Below are 14,413 nucleotides of genomic sequence, written 5' to 3' on the forward strand. Positions count from 1 at the left end.
ACCTACTGCCCCACTGCCTACACTTTAAGGTAATTAAACTGTATGAGTATGTAGATGCCCAATCAGGACTGTAAACTATCATTTGTTACATAAGGAATTTAATTAACGCTAAAATATGGTCCTACAGACTTCAAAAGATTGGTGGAATAGTGAAACTGTAATTTATGTTTGTGACCGGGTGAGATACGTATGTAATGAAAATCATTCCATTGCTTATTGTCAATTCTCACACAAAACGAGAGCAGTAGTTGCACTGAAATATTGGACGAACATCCTACTGACTGACAAATTATCACAACAACATAAAACAGTAGTCCGCCCCAGTAGCTGAGTGGTCAGCGTGACGGATTGCCGTCCTCCGGGCCCGGGTTCGATTCCCGGCTGGGTCGGAGATTTTCTCCGCTCAGGGACTGGGTGTTGTGTTGTGTTCATCATTATTTCATCCCCATCCGGCGTGCAGGTCGCCCAATGTGGCGCCGAATGTAATAAGACCTGCGCCAAGGCGGCCGGACCTGCCCCGCGAGGGGCCTCCCGGCCAATGATGCCAAACGCTCATCATCATCACATAAAACAGTTACAAGTAACTAAGGTTGGCGGATAAAGAAGACAAGGAACCAATAGGTAGGTTACTACATCACACTGACGAGCCAAAATCTTATGACCACTTGCTTAATAGCTTGTTTGTCCGAACGAAGTACATAACTGATTTTACGTATCAGGGATCCGACAGTTTGTTGGTGGGTTTGTGAAAGTATGTGGTATTACATGTCTACTCACATAATTCGTGCAAATAAAAAGCCGCAGTTTTACGAACACGGTGATAGTGCCGGCTGGTGTGGCCGAGCGGTTAAAGGCGCTTCAGTCTGGAACCGCGTGACCGCTACGGTCGCAGACTCGAATCCTGCCTCGGGCATGGATGTGTGTGATGTTCTTAGGTTAGTTAGGTTTAAGTAGTTCTAAGTTCTAGGGGACTGATGACCACAGATGTTAAGTCCCATAGTGCTCAGAGCCATTTGAACCATTTTTTGAACGTTGATAGCGCCCGATAGTGACGCAGATGAATTACATATGACATACGTCAGGGGAATTTCGTCACTGAGACATCAACGTGAGTTCACTATTATGCTCCTTAAACCATTGTAGCATGGTTCTGGCTCAGAGATACGGACAGTCAATTATACTGCCATAAGATCACATCGCCACCGGAGAAGGCATTAGGCATGAGAGGATGCAAGACTACTACCACAGGTCCCATGCAAGCGCAGGAGAATGTCTCCAGTATCATATTACTGCTCCCACCAGTCTGCGACGATGATGATGATGTTTGGTTTGTGGGGCACTCAACTACGCGGTCATCAGCATCCGTACGAAGTCCCAATTTCTACTCAGTCCACTTTTACCACTATCACGAATGATGATGATGATGATGATGATGATGATGAAATGATGAGGATAACACAAACACCCAGTCCCCAGGCAGAGAAAATCCCCGACCCGGGCGGGAATCGAACCCACCAGTCTGCGTCCTACGAGCGCTGCACATCTCGAGTCGCCCTTCATCTCGATGACGGAGTTTGTGGAGACGACCTATGACCTAGTGTAGTACAAATCTGAGTCGCCCAAAAACCCGACACACCTCCATTGATGGACGTCGAACCCCAATCTCCTCGATCCCCACGTGCCCACTGCAATTGTAATTGACGATGTCGTTGGTCATCTCGTCAACTCATAGGGATGGTTTGCTGTGCAGCCCTTTGTTTAACAATGCTCCGAAACACTTTTGCGTGCACCAGCACTGTGCTCTTTCGGCAGAGATGCCACTGATCACCGTCTATCTTATTTTACATAGTGGACAAGTCTCTGAACCCTATGTTCTGTGAAGAGACGTGGACGTCCAAACATTTCACGCCAGTAGTAGCTTCACTGGCCTACTTCAATCAATAGATTTCCACAACAATAGCATGCTAGCATTCGACCAGCTTCACCGATTTCGAGATACTCAATGACAGGCTCTGCATAATAATAACCTGCCTTTTGTCAAAGTCGTTATCTCAGTGGATTTCGCCATTTGCAGCCCACATCTTCAAGCTTGATCCCCTGTTCATGTCTGCTCTGCTTACATACTTTTGTTACAATGTCACGTGCCCGTAAGGCCGTCGCATCCAACATCACGCTGGACAGTGGTCATAACGTTTTGGCTTAAGATATTAGTACACTGATCTGTTTCCGCGACTTGACAACAGTGGTTCAAATGGCTCTGAGCACTATGAAACTTAACATCTAAGGTCATCAGTCCCCTAGAACTTAGAACTAGTTAAACCTAAGTAACCTAAGGACATCACACACATCCATGCCTCAGGCAGGATTCGAACCTGCGACCGTAGCGGTCGGGCGGTTCCGGACTGAAGCGCCTAGAACCGCTCAGCCACACCGGCCGGCTTGACAACAGTGATTATTAAAGTTTGAGTTCGTAAAAGTATGCATGTCAGAAGGCCGTCTTCCGCCTACTCATTAAAACTCTAAAGTTTACAGAGTTCCTAGCGACATATATACGCCGAAGCAGATTGCAGATGTTACATCCACTGTGTTGTCGGCCAGTGCTGCTGTCGCCAGATACGATGCCAGTGAATCCCAAAACGCTATCTAACGCAAACTTTACATCATGTTCAGTTGGAGCTCCAAAGTGAAATAAGTACTTCTCAAGCATAATTCGAACTCTCACCAGTAGCGGGCAAAGTGTGTCCTTAGCTCCTCCTGTATTCCCTGGTAATACTTGCTCCTTCGAGAGCCAGTCCTAGCCTCTCAAAACCTGTCATCCAACGACTAGTTAAATTTTCATGGAAAGTCCTGCAACTTATCAATAATTTTCCAAAACTACTACGTCAGACCAGGCTGACCAATAAAATTCCTCCATTTCCTACAGCTAAAGAAAGGATTTCTTTTTTTTTTCGTCTGTCCTGTCGGCGCTTCACAGGAGCACCTTATTGTGTTACAGCGTGTTTTTTCCTACTGCCCTTCTAAGATTCCTGTCTGCTTTACATACATGAGAAGCCGGCTACAAAGCTGCAGTTTCACTCTGACAGAATCCTCACAGGTCATCTACTGTATTCAACCGAGAGCTTAGAGCCATAAGTACCTGTAGCTTTTACAGACCCTGCTCTCTTATGAGCAGACTGGGGCCGTCTTCTATCTATCCATCTACATCCATACTCCGGAAGCCACCTGACGGTGTGTGGCGGAGGGTATCTTGAGTACGTCTATCGGTTCTCCCTTCGTTTCCAGTCTCGTATTGTTCGTGCATTCTCCACCCAAGGCTTAAAGTTGCCCTCTTTCCAGGACATTTACTGTGTTTGACAACGCCCTTACCGCAGAAAAACGCTTTAGGGACTTGGTAGCGGTGGTTATCTCGTGCAGAATTCTAACAACTCTTCTACGGTCATCCGGACGGCCACACCTTGACCTGCAATCCGTATCGTGTGAGCTGGCAACGGGCGCCCCCTCACCCTCTCCAGTAGACACAACAGCCTTTAGCGAGTGCTGTCCTATATGGCAGGAGCGTCACCTCTTACGACCCGCATTAAGTTAATGGTGCCCTTTGGCCAACTTTGATCTACTGTCTGTCTGTGACATTGCCAGCCAAGCCAAACATAATTCTCAAGAAATAAAATGCCGACATGTACTTCATATATTGGGAATCACTACTGGATAATCTTTAATAAAATTACAGGAAAGCGCTATTTTCAAATCAAATTTATTCGATTACATATCACTGTGTATAATTTGCATATCAAATATGGACAGTGTGAAAGTCGACGAAACGTTCAGTTTCGTCATTTTTCACCCTTTCTACTTCGAGTATCATTAGTTACTTTGCTGCTCAGATACCGAAAATGCCACAGTATGACAAAAATGTGTCACAAATGCCCAGTGAACTTAAATTAGAATCCTTGAAAGAAAACTTCGTACATCCACATTTAAATTCGATTATGGTGGGACACAACTGGTATAATTTTTATTAAAAATGAATCTTCTCCAGCTGTACTTAAGATTTTGTAAGAAAGTTGACTTAGCTCTCGCGATTTCGCATTGGATAAATTTAGAAACCCTATATTTGAATAAGACTATGTTATCCCATCCACACGATTCATGAGGAGAAGGCAACAGATATTAGCGAAAACCACCACTGTTCCCTGTCTGAATAAGAATGGATTAGGAAAGATAATCGGTAATACTGGCACGGTATTCCCTCCACCGTGCACTTTGTAGCGGTTTGCAGAGTGTATATGTAGATATATGTACATTGTACCTATGGTATAATAAAAGAATTTATCGTTTTTCATCACTGGCGTTGGTAAGATCGATTGTATTGCCAACACCCTCTGAAGGCTGCCAAGTTAAGATATGTCGTTTGTGAGCTACGTTGAGGCTGTAACGCTTTATTCTATGAAAACTCTTATCATAGAGGCTGTTGCTGAGTGATTCACTATTTGTTCGAATGTGCTATAGTGCATGTACTGGAAACTCTGGCCCTTTGTAGTTGCAGCCATGTTGACGAAAGGTGACGGGGGATCATTTGATGAAAAATTTATGGAGGACAGCGCTGCTATATTTATTTATGTGAAATTTATATGACGTCGATTATGAGACAAATGCAACAATGTTCAGACTGCTAACAAGAACGCAGGATTGCAGATCAAGAAGAACAAATGGGAAATTCAAACGGGAGAGAGGAAGTAAGAAGGGAGACGCAAATTAATGTTGCGTCGATGTCTAGGCTGTTGGAAATGCAGAAAAAGCTCCGACTGGGCACTCGTAAAGTGGCCAAGGAAAGCCATGGAAAACCTAAACAACGAATCACGAGCTAACTTCAATACTACTTTTATAGGTTGGTAGGCTGTCTAACAACCCTACCACAACAAAGGTCAAAAATTAATTATGATTGTAGTGTTGCTCACGCTGCTAAATATTGCATTTTCTGGCAACATCAAAGTTATATTATGTGGCAGGTGTCAAGAGAACAGTTAATGAAGTCATTTCTTGAAATAATGGATAAACTAGGCGCTCATCTTTTCGCGTTTCCCACGCTGGTCTCGTTGTGAACTCATGGCTCAATCGTCAAAAATCTAGGTAGTGATGATTCCAAGCTCGGATGCGAAGGGGCCTAGGTGTTATTTTGCGATATTCAAAAGTTTTACAGATGTGTTTCATAAAGCATTCTTGAAGATTAAACTTTTGCAAGTTTTGACAATGGTGATGTAGAAAAGTAATCAGCACTCCGAATTTAAGTTACACTTCTTTTTTGTTACTTTTGTTGCAATATCACGTAACTCGTTCCAAAACATCACTTCACAATATAAAACATACTTGAAAATATCTTCCTCACTGTTAAAGTTCACATTTCATAAACTGACTACAATTTGCGTCTTTTTAACATGACTACCAAAGCTTGACACTCTAATAACCGCTTACGCTCCCAAAAATCAGAGTTACAAGTACGTCAAAGATCATAGTGACAAAAAAAAGAATACACATAAGAATAATATCATTGCAATATATACATATTGATGTATCGAAGTACCTCTACATTAATGAAATCAAATCTGAATGTTGTCACAGAAATATGTTAACTATTTTACAGAAACACAGTAGAATATTGCTGGTATCGAGAGGTTGAGGTGAGGTGCCGTAATGGTTACGTAATTCAAGTACCATTACAGCAGAGAGCAAGTGTCAGGGTTCCAGAATCATTCCAGTGTACTTTATTAATTAAAAAACAGAATTTTGTATTTAATATACAACTTTGTTAATATATACTCTCTTTGTCACGTTACCTTCCATTAGGAACTTAGGTGCATTCAGCAACTGTGACCTGATTTATAAATGATAGAGCACAACAATCAGTCGTCATTTTTTTTGCAGGTTTCATTCGTCAAATCCACATTTCGGCTAGTGCCTAGGCATTATCAGTGCTCTACTTTGTAGCCTCAATTCATGTCAGTTCCCTGTTGTTGGGTCGTCAGTCACAGTTCTTCGAATACTGCTCGACTGCATTGATATTGGCTAGGCACTAGCCGAAATCTGGATTTGCCAAATAAAACTGCAAAAAGGACGACTGATTGCTGTTCTCAACCATTTGTAAATAAACTTCCTTTGACGCATGTGTGCCGCTTACATACTACCTGTTCTCACTTGGGATGTGGTTTTTACCTCTTTCTCGTGTGGATACCTATTCAAAGATCATATATCGTGTACCCTTTACGAAGAAACTAGCTAGTTTTGCCAATATTGGGAACCCCAATCGAACACGCTACCAGTGCTTTGCAAACAATCTTGATTGTCAAGCTCAAATTCATTCTGCCCTGTTATAGTTTAGGACCAGTATCAGAACATTTTATTGGGTGGACGGGCTAAGCAGAAAGCCCGTTGAGGAGAGGGGTGTTGCGTACGCACCTCCCGGCCTTTGGAGTCGCGGTAGCGGACCCACTTGCCCAGCTTGGGCCGCCAGTACTCCAGCATGTACGCCTCGGCGAACTCCTGGCCCTGGCCGTTGCCGAAGCGGCCCTGCGTCTCGGTGGCAGTGACCAGGTGCACCTGGCGCAGGTCCACCTCCAGCCACTCCTTGGGCTCCATCGTCGCCTGCTGCTTGGGGCACCACGCGCCTCCCTGCCGCTCCGTGCGGACCCTGCCAACAGTACAAGTAAACCATGAGTCTCTTCACCAGATGTCTTGTTAAGCGTCTTTGGAATCAATGTAGGATCTACAGGGGACAGGAAAAATAACGTGAACAGTGGCAGTAGGATGGTTTTGTTTGGCGGTCAACAACGCAGGTAAGGCACGTGTCGCACTGTACTGTGTGTGTTCAGTACGGACTAGGCATCAGTGCAGGTTGTTTACGAGTAGTGCACACCACGTATTTGCATTCAGAGGCCGCGGGCGACGTGCAATGAAAGACGTAACTGAGCCGTGGCGCTCTTACTGGCACGCCAGTCTCTTGGATCTCCATTATCGATCCTTCGATGTTTCTTATCTTTACTCGTCTTGTTTTCCGCATTCGCGGGGCGAGTGGCAGTTGACGTTTGCTCGGGCTACCTGCTGAGACGCCTGCTTATGTTAACCTTTACTGGGAGCAATATTTCATGTAGTTAAATTTTGTCTTAAAATGTGTATTTCTCTGATGTAATAAACGAGTGATAAAAGAAAAAGCAAAGGGGCATGTCCTTCCTATTGTGTCCGGTTGGTAGCACGCCAGTCTCTTGGATCTCCATTATCGATCCTTCGATGTTTCTTATCTTTGCTCGCCTTGTTTTCCGCATTCGCGGGGCGAGTGGCAGTTGACGTTTGCTCGGGCTACCTGCTGGGACGCCTGCTTATGTTAAACTTTACTGGGAGCAATATTTCATGTAGTTAAATTTTGTCTTAAAATGTGTATTTCTCTGATGTAATAAACGAGTGATAAAAGAAAAAGCAAAGGGGCATGTCCTTCCTATTGTGTCCGGTTGGTAGCACGCCAGTCTCTTGGATCTCCATTATCGATCCTTCGATGTTTCTTATCTTTGCTCGCCTTGTTTTCCGCATTCGCGGGGCGAGTGGCAGTTGACGTTTGCTCGGGCTACCTGCTGAGACGCCTGCTTGTGTTAACCTTTACTGGGAGCAATATTTCATGTAGTTAAATTTTGTCTTAAAATGTGAATTTCTCTGATGTAATAATCGAGTGATAAAAGAAAAAGCAAAGGGGCATGTCCTTCCTATTGTGTCCGGTTGGTAGCACGTATCACTAACGGGGTTACAAAGTGGGCAATTTGGGGGGCGTTTATTTGGAGTAAACATAATAGTGGGCGCAAATCAAAACTAAGTGGCAGAGATTGTAGTACGCTAAGACGAATTGTGTCAAAACAACACAAAACTACGGCAGCTAAGGGATTAGCCGAGTGGTCTAAGGCGCTGCAGTCATGGACTGTGCGGCTGATCCCGGCGGAGGTTCGAGTCCTCCCTCGGGCATGGGTGTGTGTGTTTGTCCTTATGATAATTTAGGTTAAGTGGTGTGTAAGATTAGGGACTGATGACCTTAGCAGTTAAGTCCCATAAGATTTCACACACATTAGATTTTTTTTTCACGGCAGCTGAAGCGGCTGCAGATCTCAATAGACGCCGTATCCATCGCTACTGTCCGCCGAAAACTTCATAAGAAGAATACTGATGGACGAGCTGTTATACCGAAACATTAGTGACGATAACCGACACAGAGAAGTGTAAAGCATGGTGTCAGGATCATAAATCCTGGACGGATGATCAGTGGAAACCCGTTGTATGGTCTGACGAGTCATTTTTTCGTTATTTCCAACATCGGGCCGGGTTTGCGTCAGGAGAACGCCAAAAGCAGCCTACAGTCCTAATTGCTTCACTCCAGCGGTTAAGTATGGAGGTGGAAGTGTGACGGTGTGGGCAGCCATCTCATGCTACTCTGCTGATGCCACCATTATTCTCAGAGGACGTTTATGTGAACATTTTAGTGTTCAGATGCATCCCATGATTCAAATGTTGTTGCTCAACAATGACTATAATGCACCCATTCACACAGCCAGGACAGTAAAATCATGGTATGAGGAGCATTCAACTGAACTGCAGCGTCTTCCCTGACCAGTACAGTCAGCGGACTTGAACAGTATCGAACCTTGTGGGCAGTATTTGAGCGCAGACTCCGGAGCAGGTTTCTACCTCCCTTCCCACTACAGCAGTTGAGAGGTTTTGATCGAAGAGCGGCATAACATTCAACTGAAGACTATACAATCATCATATGCCAGTATTCCAAGAAGAATCGCAGCTCTGTTACGGCCAAATGGGGGTCCAACCCGTTATTAATAAACCATCCCGATGTAAGTATAGGGGTTTACTTCAGTTTGCCTATCCCCTGTATGTTAGGATAAAGTGAAACGCAATACAATTTTGCGTTGCGACAAGGTATTTAATTCAAAGGAACATCGCAAAGCAGTATGTGCAGTAAACACCCCCGGTGCGGTTGAGACTCGAGGGCAGTCTGAAAAGTTCGCTTTATCATTACCAGACGTCAGGGCTGCCACAACGAGGTTCACGCACAAAAATAGGTCCCCCTCTTTGAGTGCGGACGTCTGTTGTTGTTGTTCCCGTGTAGTGATTAATGAAGACGGGAACCACCGAGATTCGAGTTGTGATTAAGTACTTCATAAAGAAAGTTATGAGAGCAACGGCAATTTCAAGCAGGTTTTCAGGACACGTATTGTACTGGCGTACGCCTTCGCCAGCACACCGGTCGACCCTAGGAATCATTGTATACCAGGCGCTGAACTAGGCGCGCCTATTACTAGAGAAGACCAAGACACGCCCTCAGACTACGTGCCGATAATGCCCCCTGGGCAGCGTGCGTATAGGCCGCCGCCGCCGACCGAGCTGCCTCAATCTCTCAATCTCAGTACCTCAGTACGTCGCAAAAAAAAAAAAAAAAAAAAAAAAAAAAAAAAAAAAAAAAAAAAAAAAAAAAAAAGGTTCAAATGGCTCTGAGCACTATGGGATTTAACAGCTGTGGTCATCAGTCCCCTAGAACTTAGAACTACTTAAACCTAACTAACCTAAAGACAACACACAACACCCAGTCATCACGAGGCAGAGAAAATTCCTGACCCCATCGGGAATCGAACCCGGGAACCCGGGCGCGGGAAGCCAGTACGTCGCATCGGGACTCAGTTCGCATCGCACCTCAATACGTCGCAGTGTGCTCTAGTCTTCCACAGTGATAGTCGTGGCCTCGCGCCTTGGATAGCTGTGAGGGAACGTTTAGTCATCGTATACAGGGTGGTCCATTGATCGTGACCGGGCCAAATATCTCACGAAGTAAGCGTCAAACGGAAAAACAACAAACAATGAAACTTGTCTAGCTTGAAGGGGGAAACCAGACGGCGCTATGGTTGGCCCGCTAGGTGGCGCTGCCATAGGTCAAACGGATATCAACTGCGTTTTTTTAAAAATAGGAACCCCCATTTTTATTACATTTTCGTGCAGTACGTAAAGAAATATGAATGTTTTAGTTGGACCACTTTTTTCTCTTTGTGACAGGTGGCGCTGTAACACTCACAAACATATGGCTCACAATTTCAGACGAACAGTTGGTAACGTAGGTACGTTTGAACATTTTATTTCGGTTATTCCAATGTGATACATGTACCTTTGTGAACTTATCATTTCTGAGAACGCATGCTGTTACAGCGTTATTACCTGTAGATACCAGATTAATGCAATAAATTCTCAAAATGATGTCCGTCAACCTCTATGCATCTGCCAATACGTGTAACGACATTCCTCTCAACAGCGAGTAGTTCGCCTTCCGTAAAGTTCGCACATGCATTGACAATGCGCTGACGCATGTTGTCAGGCGTTGTCGGTGGATCACGATCGCAAATATCCTTCAACTTTCCCCACAGAAAGAAATCCGGGGGCGTCAGATCCGGTAAACGTGTGGGCCGTGGTATGGGGCTTCGACGACCACTCCACCTGTCATGAAATATGCTATTCAATACCCCTTCAAACGCACGCGAGCTATGTGCCGGACATCCATCATATTGGAAGTACATCGCCATTCTGTCATGCAGTGAAACATCTTATAGTAACATCGGTAGAACATTACCTAGGGAATCAGGATACATTGCGCTATTTAGATTGCAATCGATAAAATGGGGGCCAATTATCCTTCCTCCCATAATGCCGCACCATACATTAACCCGCCAAGGTCGCTGATGTTCCACTTGTCGCAGCCATCGTGGATTTTCCGTTGTCCAATAGTGCATATTATGCCGGTTTACGTTACCGCTGTTGGTGAATGACGCTTCGTCGCTAAATAGAACACGTGTAAAAAGTCTGTCATCGTCCCGTAATTTCTCTTGTGCCCAGTGGCAGAAATGTACAAGACGTTCAAAGTCGTCGCCATGCAATTCCTGGTGCATAGAAATATGGTACGGATGCAATCGATGTTGATGTAGCATTCTCAACACCAAAGTTTTTGAGATTCCCGATTCCCGCGCAATTTGTCTGCTACTAATGTGCGGATTAGCCGCGACAGCAGCTAAAACACCTACTCGGACATCATCATTTGTTGCAGGTCGTGGTTGACGTTTCACATGTGGCTGAACATTTCCTGTTTCCTTAAATAACGTAACTATCCTGTGAACGGTCCGGACACTTGGATGATGTCGTCCAGGATACCGAGCAGTGTACATAGGACACGCCCGTTGGGCATTTTGATCACAATAGGCACACATCAACACGATATCGACCTTTTCCGCAATTGGTAAACGGTCCATTGTAACACGGGTAATATATCACGAAGCAAATGCCGTCCGCACTGGCGGAATGTTCCGTGATACCACGTACTTATACGTTTGTGACTATTACAGCGGCATCTATCACAAAGCGAAAAAAGTGGTCCAACTAAAACATTCATATTTCTTTACGTACTACACGAATATGTAATAAAAATGTGGGTTCCTATTTAAAAAACGCAGCTGATATCCGTTTGACCTATGGCAGCGCCATCTAGCGGGCCAACCATAGCGCCATCTTGTTTCCCCCTTCAAGCTAGACAAGTATCGTTCTTTGTAGTTTTTTCGTTTGACCCTTATTTCGTGAGATATTTGGCCCGGTCACTATCAATGGACCACCCTCTATATACCTCCTAATTGTGTCATCATGTGATATAACTGTAACTGGTAAAAATGAGTTTGCCAGAAATCAATAAATAATTAAAAGCACTGTTCAGTTACTACAATGAATAACTCCATCCATCCACGAAATGTCGACCACGTCCTTTTTTTTTTTTTTTTTAACTGCGTAGTGTGGGCTGAAGAGATCTTCCTTGATGACTTATTCTTCTAGGATGGGATGTAAGGATAAAAGGGAAACGCTTTATTTCTTTATTTATTACATATTCAGTTAGGGTTGGGCACTCAATGGGTCCTTTAGCCTGCTGTCTTTGGTGATGTCTATCTGCTGTGGAGGGTGAAATGTGTCTAGGCTCTTATGTGTGACTGCTTCCTCGTGTTATGACAGATTTCCTTATTGAAACGTTATTGACTTCGGTACTCGATACTTGTGCCATCTTGCAGGGTTTACCATTTCTACCGATTCTAATTGTCGAACTTCGTCCCTAAGGGCATCGATTTTGTCAAAAACTCGTAGAGCCTTGTCATGGACCTTCTGTTGTATAGTAGTCTCGTGGAGTGCGGTGCGGATGTCGACGTTTCTTGTCCACCATGGACCTCCTGTGATCCATCGATAGCAAATGTTTTGCAGCGTTTGGAGTTTGTTGTAGTTGGAGACGCACGTAGTTCCCCACGAGGTGGAGCCATATGACATTGTGGGTTCCACCGTTGCCTTATACAATTGGAGTTTAGTCTTAGGGTTGAGATCCTTACTCTTCAGGAACGGAATCAATGACCTGGTCATCATCTGGGCTGCCGTCTTCTTGTCGGCAATATGCTGCGTAAAGAGTAATTTTTTGTCACGGTAGACACTGAGGTACTTCACTCCCGGCGACCATGGGATAAATTGATCAGCTATTTGGCGTCTGTCGTTCGCAACTGGTTTCCTCCGTGTGAACAGAACGGCTGCCGTCTTCGTCGGGTTGATCGTTATCTTATTTTGCAGCGCCCAGCGTTTCATTACAGCAAGTTGCCGTTGCATCCTAGCGATTAGCTGGTCCAAGTGTCGTCCAGTTGTCAGAAAGGCCGTATCGTCCGCATAAAAACTCGCCGTAACAAGGGGGACTGTTGGGATGTCATTTATATATAAGCTGAAAAGCAGAGGCGAAATGACAGAGCCCTGCGGAATTCCTGCGGAGATCAGTTTCATTTAGGAGTTTTTATCGTCGACTCGGACATACAGTTTCCTGTCCTGCAAGAAGCTGTCTATGAGTCCAATGTAACAATCCGCAATAGGGGTAGTGCGATGCAGTTTGACGATAAGGTTGGGCCGACCACGTCTCGTAATGTAATCCGGAACGGAGGTTTGGCCTGCGGCACGGTGTCTCGGCAGCAGGAGCGAATGAACCCGCGGCCGGTGGGTTTCCGTGCCGGCCGCGCATAAGCCGGGCAGCGCGCCGCGGCGACCGGCGACTTTTTCTCCGGCCGGCCCCGGCCGGAAGAGCGGCGCCGTGCTGGCTGCGGGCCAGCCGCCTAGCCGTCGCGTGACCCCACAGAATTTGATTAAGCAGCCGTTCCAGCAAGTAATTGCAGAAAGGCCGGCTAATTTTTCACCGTCACGCCACGTTGTATTCCTGGCGCACGGAGCGCCGCCTCGCCGCCACAGGCCATCGGCCTCTCCTGTCCCAGTGTGCGTCGTTCCCGCTGTTTGTGGTGTTTACAAGCCCTGGAGGGAGGAGTTCGCGTCGCAGACAACAAATAACGTTCCCCCCTACAGAGGCTAGTTCTCACGGTCTGACAACGTTGGTTCAGAAATGGCTCTGAGCACTATGGGACTTAACATCTCAGGTCATCAGTCCCCTAAACTACTTAAACCTGACTAACCTAAGGACATCACACACATCCATGCTCGAGGCAGGATTCGAACCTGCGACCGTAGCGGTCGTGCGGTTCCAGACTGAAGTGCCTAGAACCGCTCGGCCACAACGGCCGGCGACAACGTTGGTACATTCCGAGATTCTGAATTCGACGTAAGCTAGGAAGTCAGCCGCAAAAGAATGGTTCTGAGCACTATGGGACTTAACTGCTAAGTCATCAGTCCCCTAGAACTTAGAACTGGTTAAACCTAACTAACCTAATGACATCACAAACATCCATGCCCAAGGCAGGATTCGAACCTGCGACCGTAGCGGCCGTGCGGTTCCAGACTGTAGCGCCTAAAGGCGCTCGGCCACCCCGGCCGGCAAGTCAGCCACACGTGCAGCCTATAACTCCTCTTCTTCTTGGTGATTTGGTTTGATTTTTTTTTTTTGGCCTCGGCTAAAATTCGGCGACAGTCGGTAGAGTGTTGAGATCGTTATCAAGGTATGAAGACGACGTTACACAAAATAACAGTGCTGATCCGAAATGTCGACGTGCGTGAGATATTTACTTCACCAAGAATCGTAATTAATCTTTCGTAATCGATATTTTACTGATTAATGATGAAATGTTAATGATAAAACCAATACAGTCACATCCACAACAAATTCCCTACAAGCTGGTCGTAATTTCAAGTATCTAAGAAATCATGACAGTGGACTTATTATTTGAGTCAAAGATTCTATACAAGCGTCGAGCGCTACAGTCAAATATTATCGCTGCGTATAATTATTACTCGGGAGTTTCATGTCAATAATTTGATAGAATTTTATATCACAAATCCACGACTTGGCACGAGAGGGTGTTTCATTGCACAATATCAGTCAGCT

At 45.3% G+C, this 14,413-nt stretch overlaps 1 protein-coding gene across 1 annotated transcript in view; it reads right to left on the reverse strand.

Moving 5' to 3' along the window:
- The window catches only part of LOC126187578 (discoidin domain-containing receptor tyrosine kinase B-like), a 435,420-nt gene that overhangs the window by 171,601 nt on the left and 249,406 nt on the right, over positions 1 to 14,413 (reverse strand). Inside the window, exon 4 of the mRNA XM_049928745.1 lies at positions 6,451 to 6,682. Within this exon, the coding sequence (XP_049784702.1) occupies positions 6,451 to 6,682 (232 nt within the window). The remainder of the gene's footprint in view (positions 1 to 6,450; positions 6,683 to 14,413) is intronic.

This window comes from Schistocerca cancellata, chromosome 5 (genome assembly GCF_023864275.1).
Source record: "Schistocerca cancellata isolate TAMUIC-IGC-003103 chromosome 5, iqSchCanc2.1, whole genome shotgun sequence".
NCBI classification, from domain to species: Eukaryota; Metazoa; Arthropoda; class Insecta; order Orthoptera; family Acrididae; genus Schistocerca; species Schistocerca cancellata.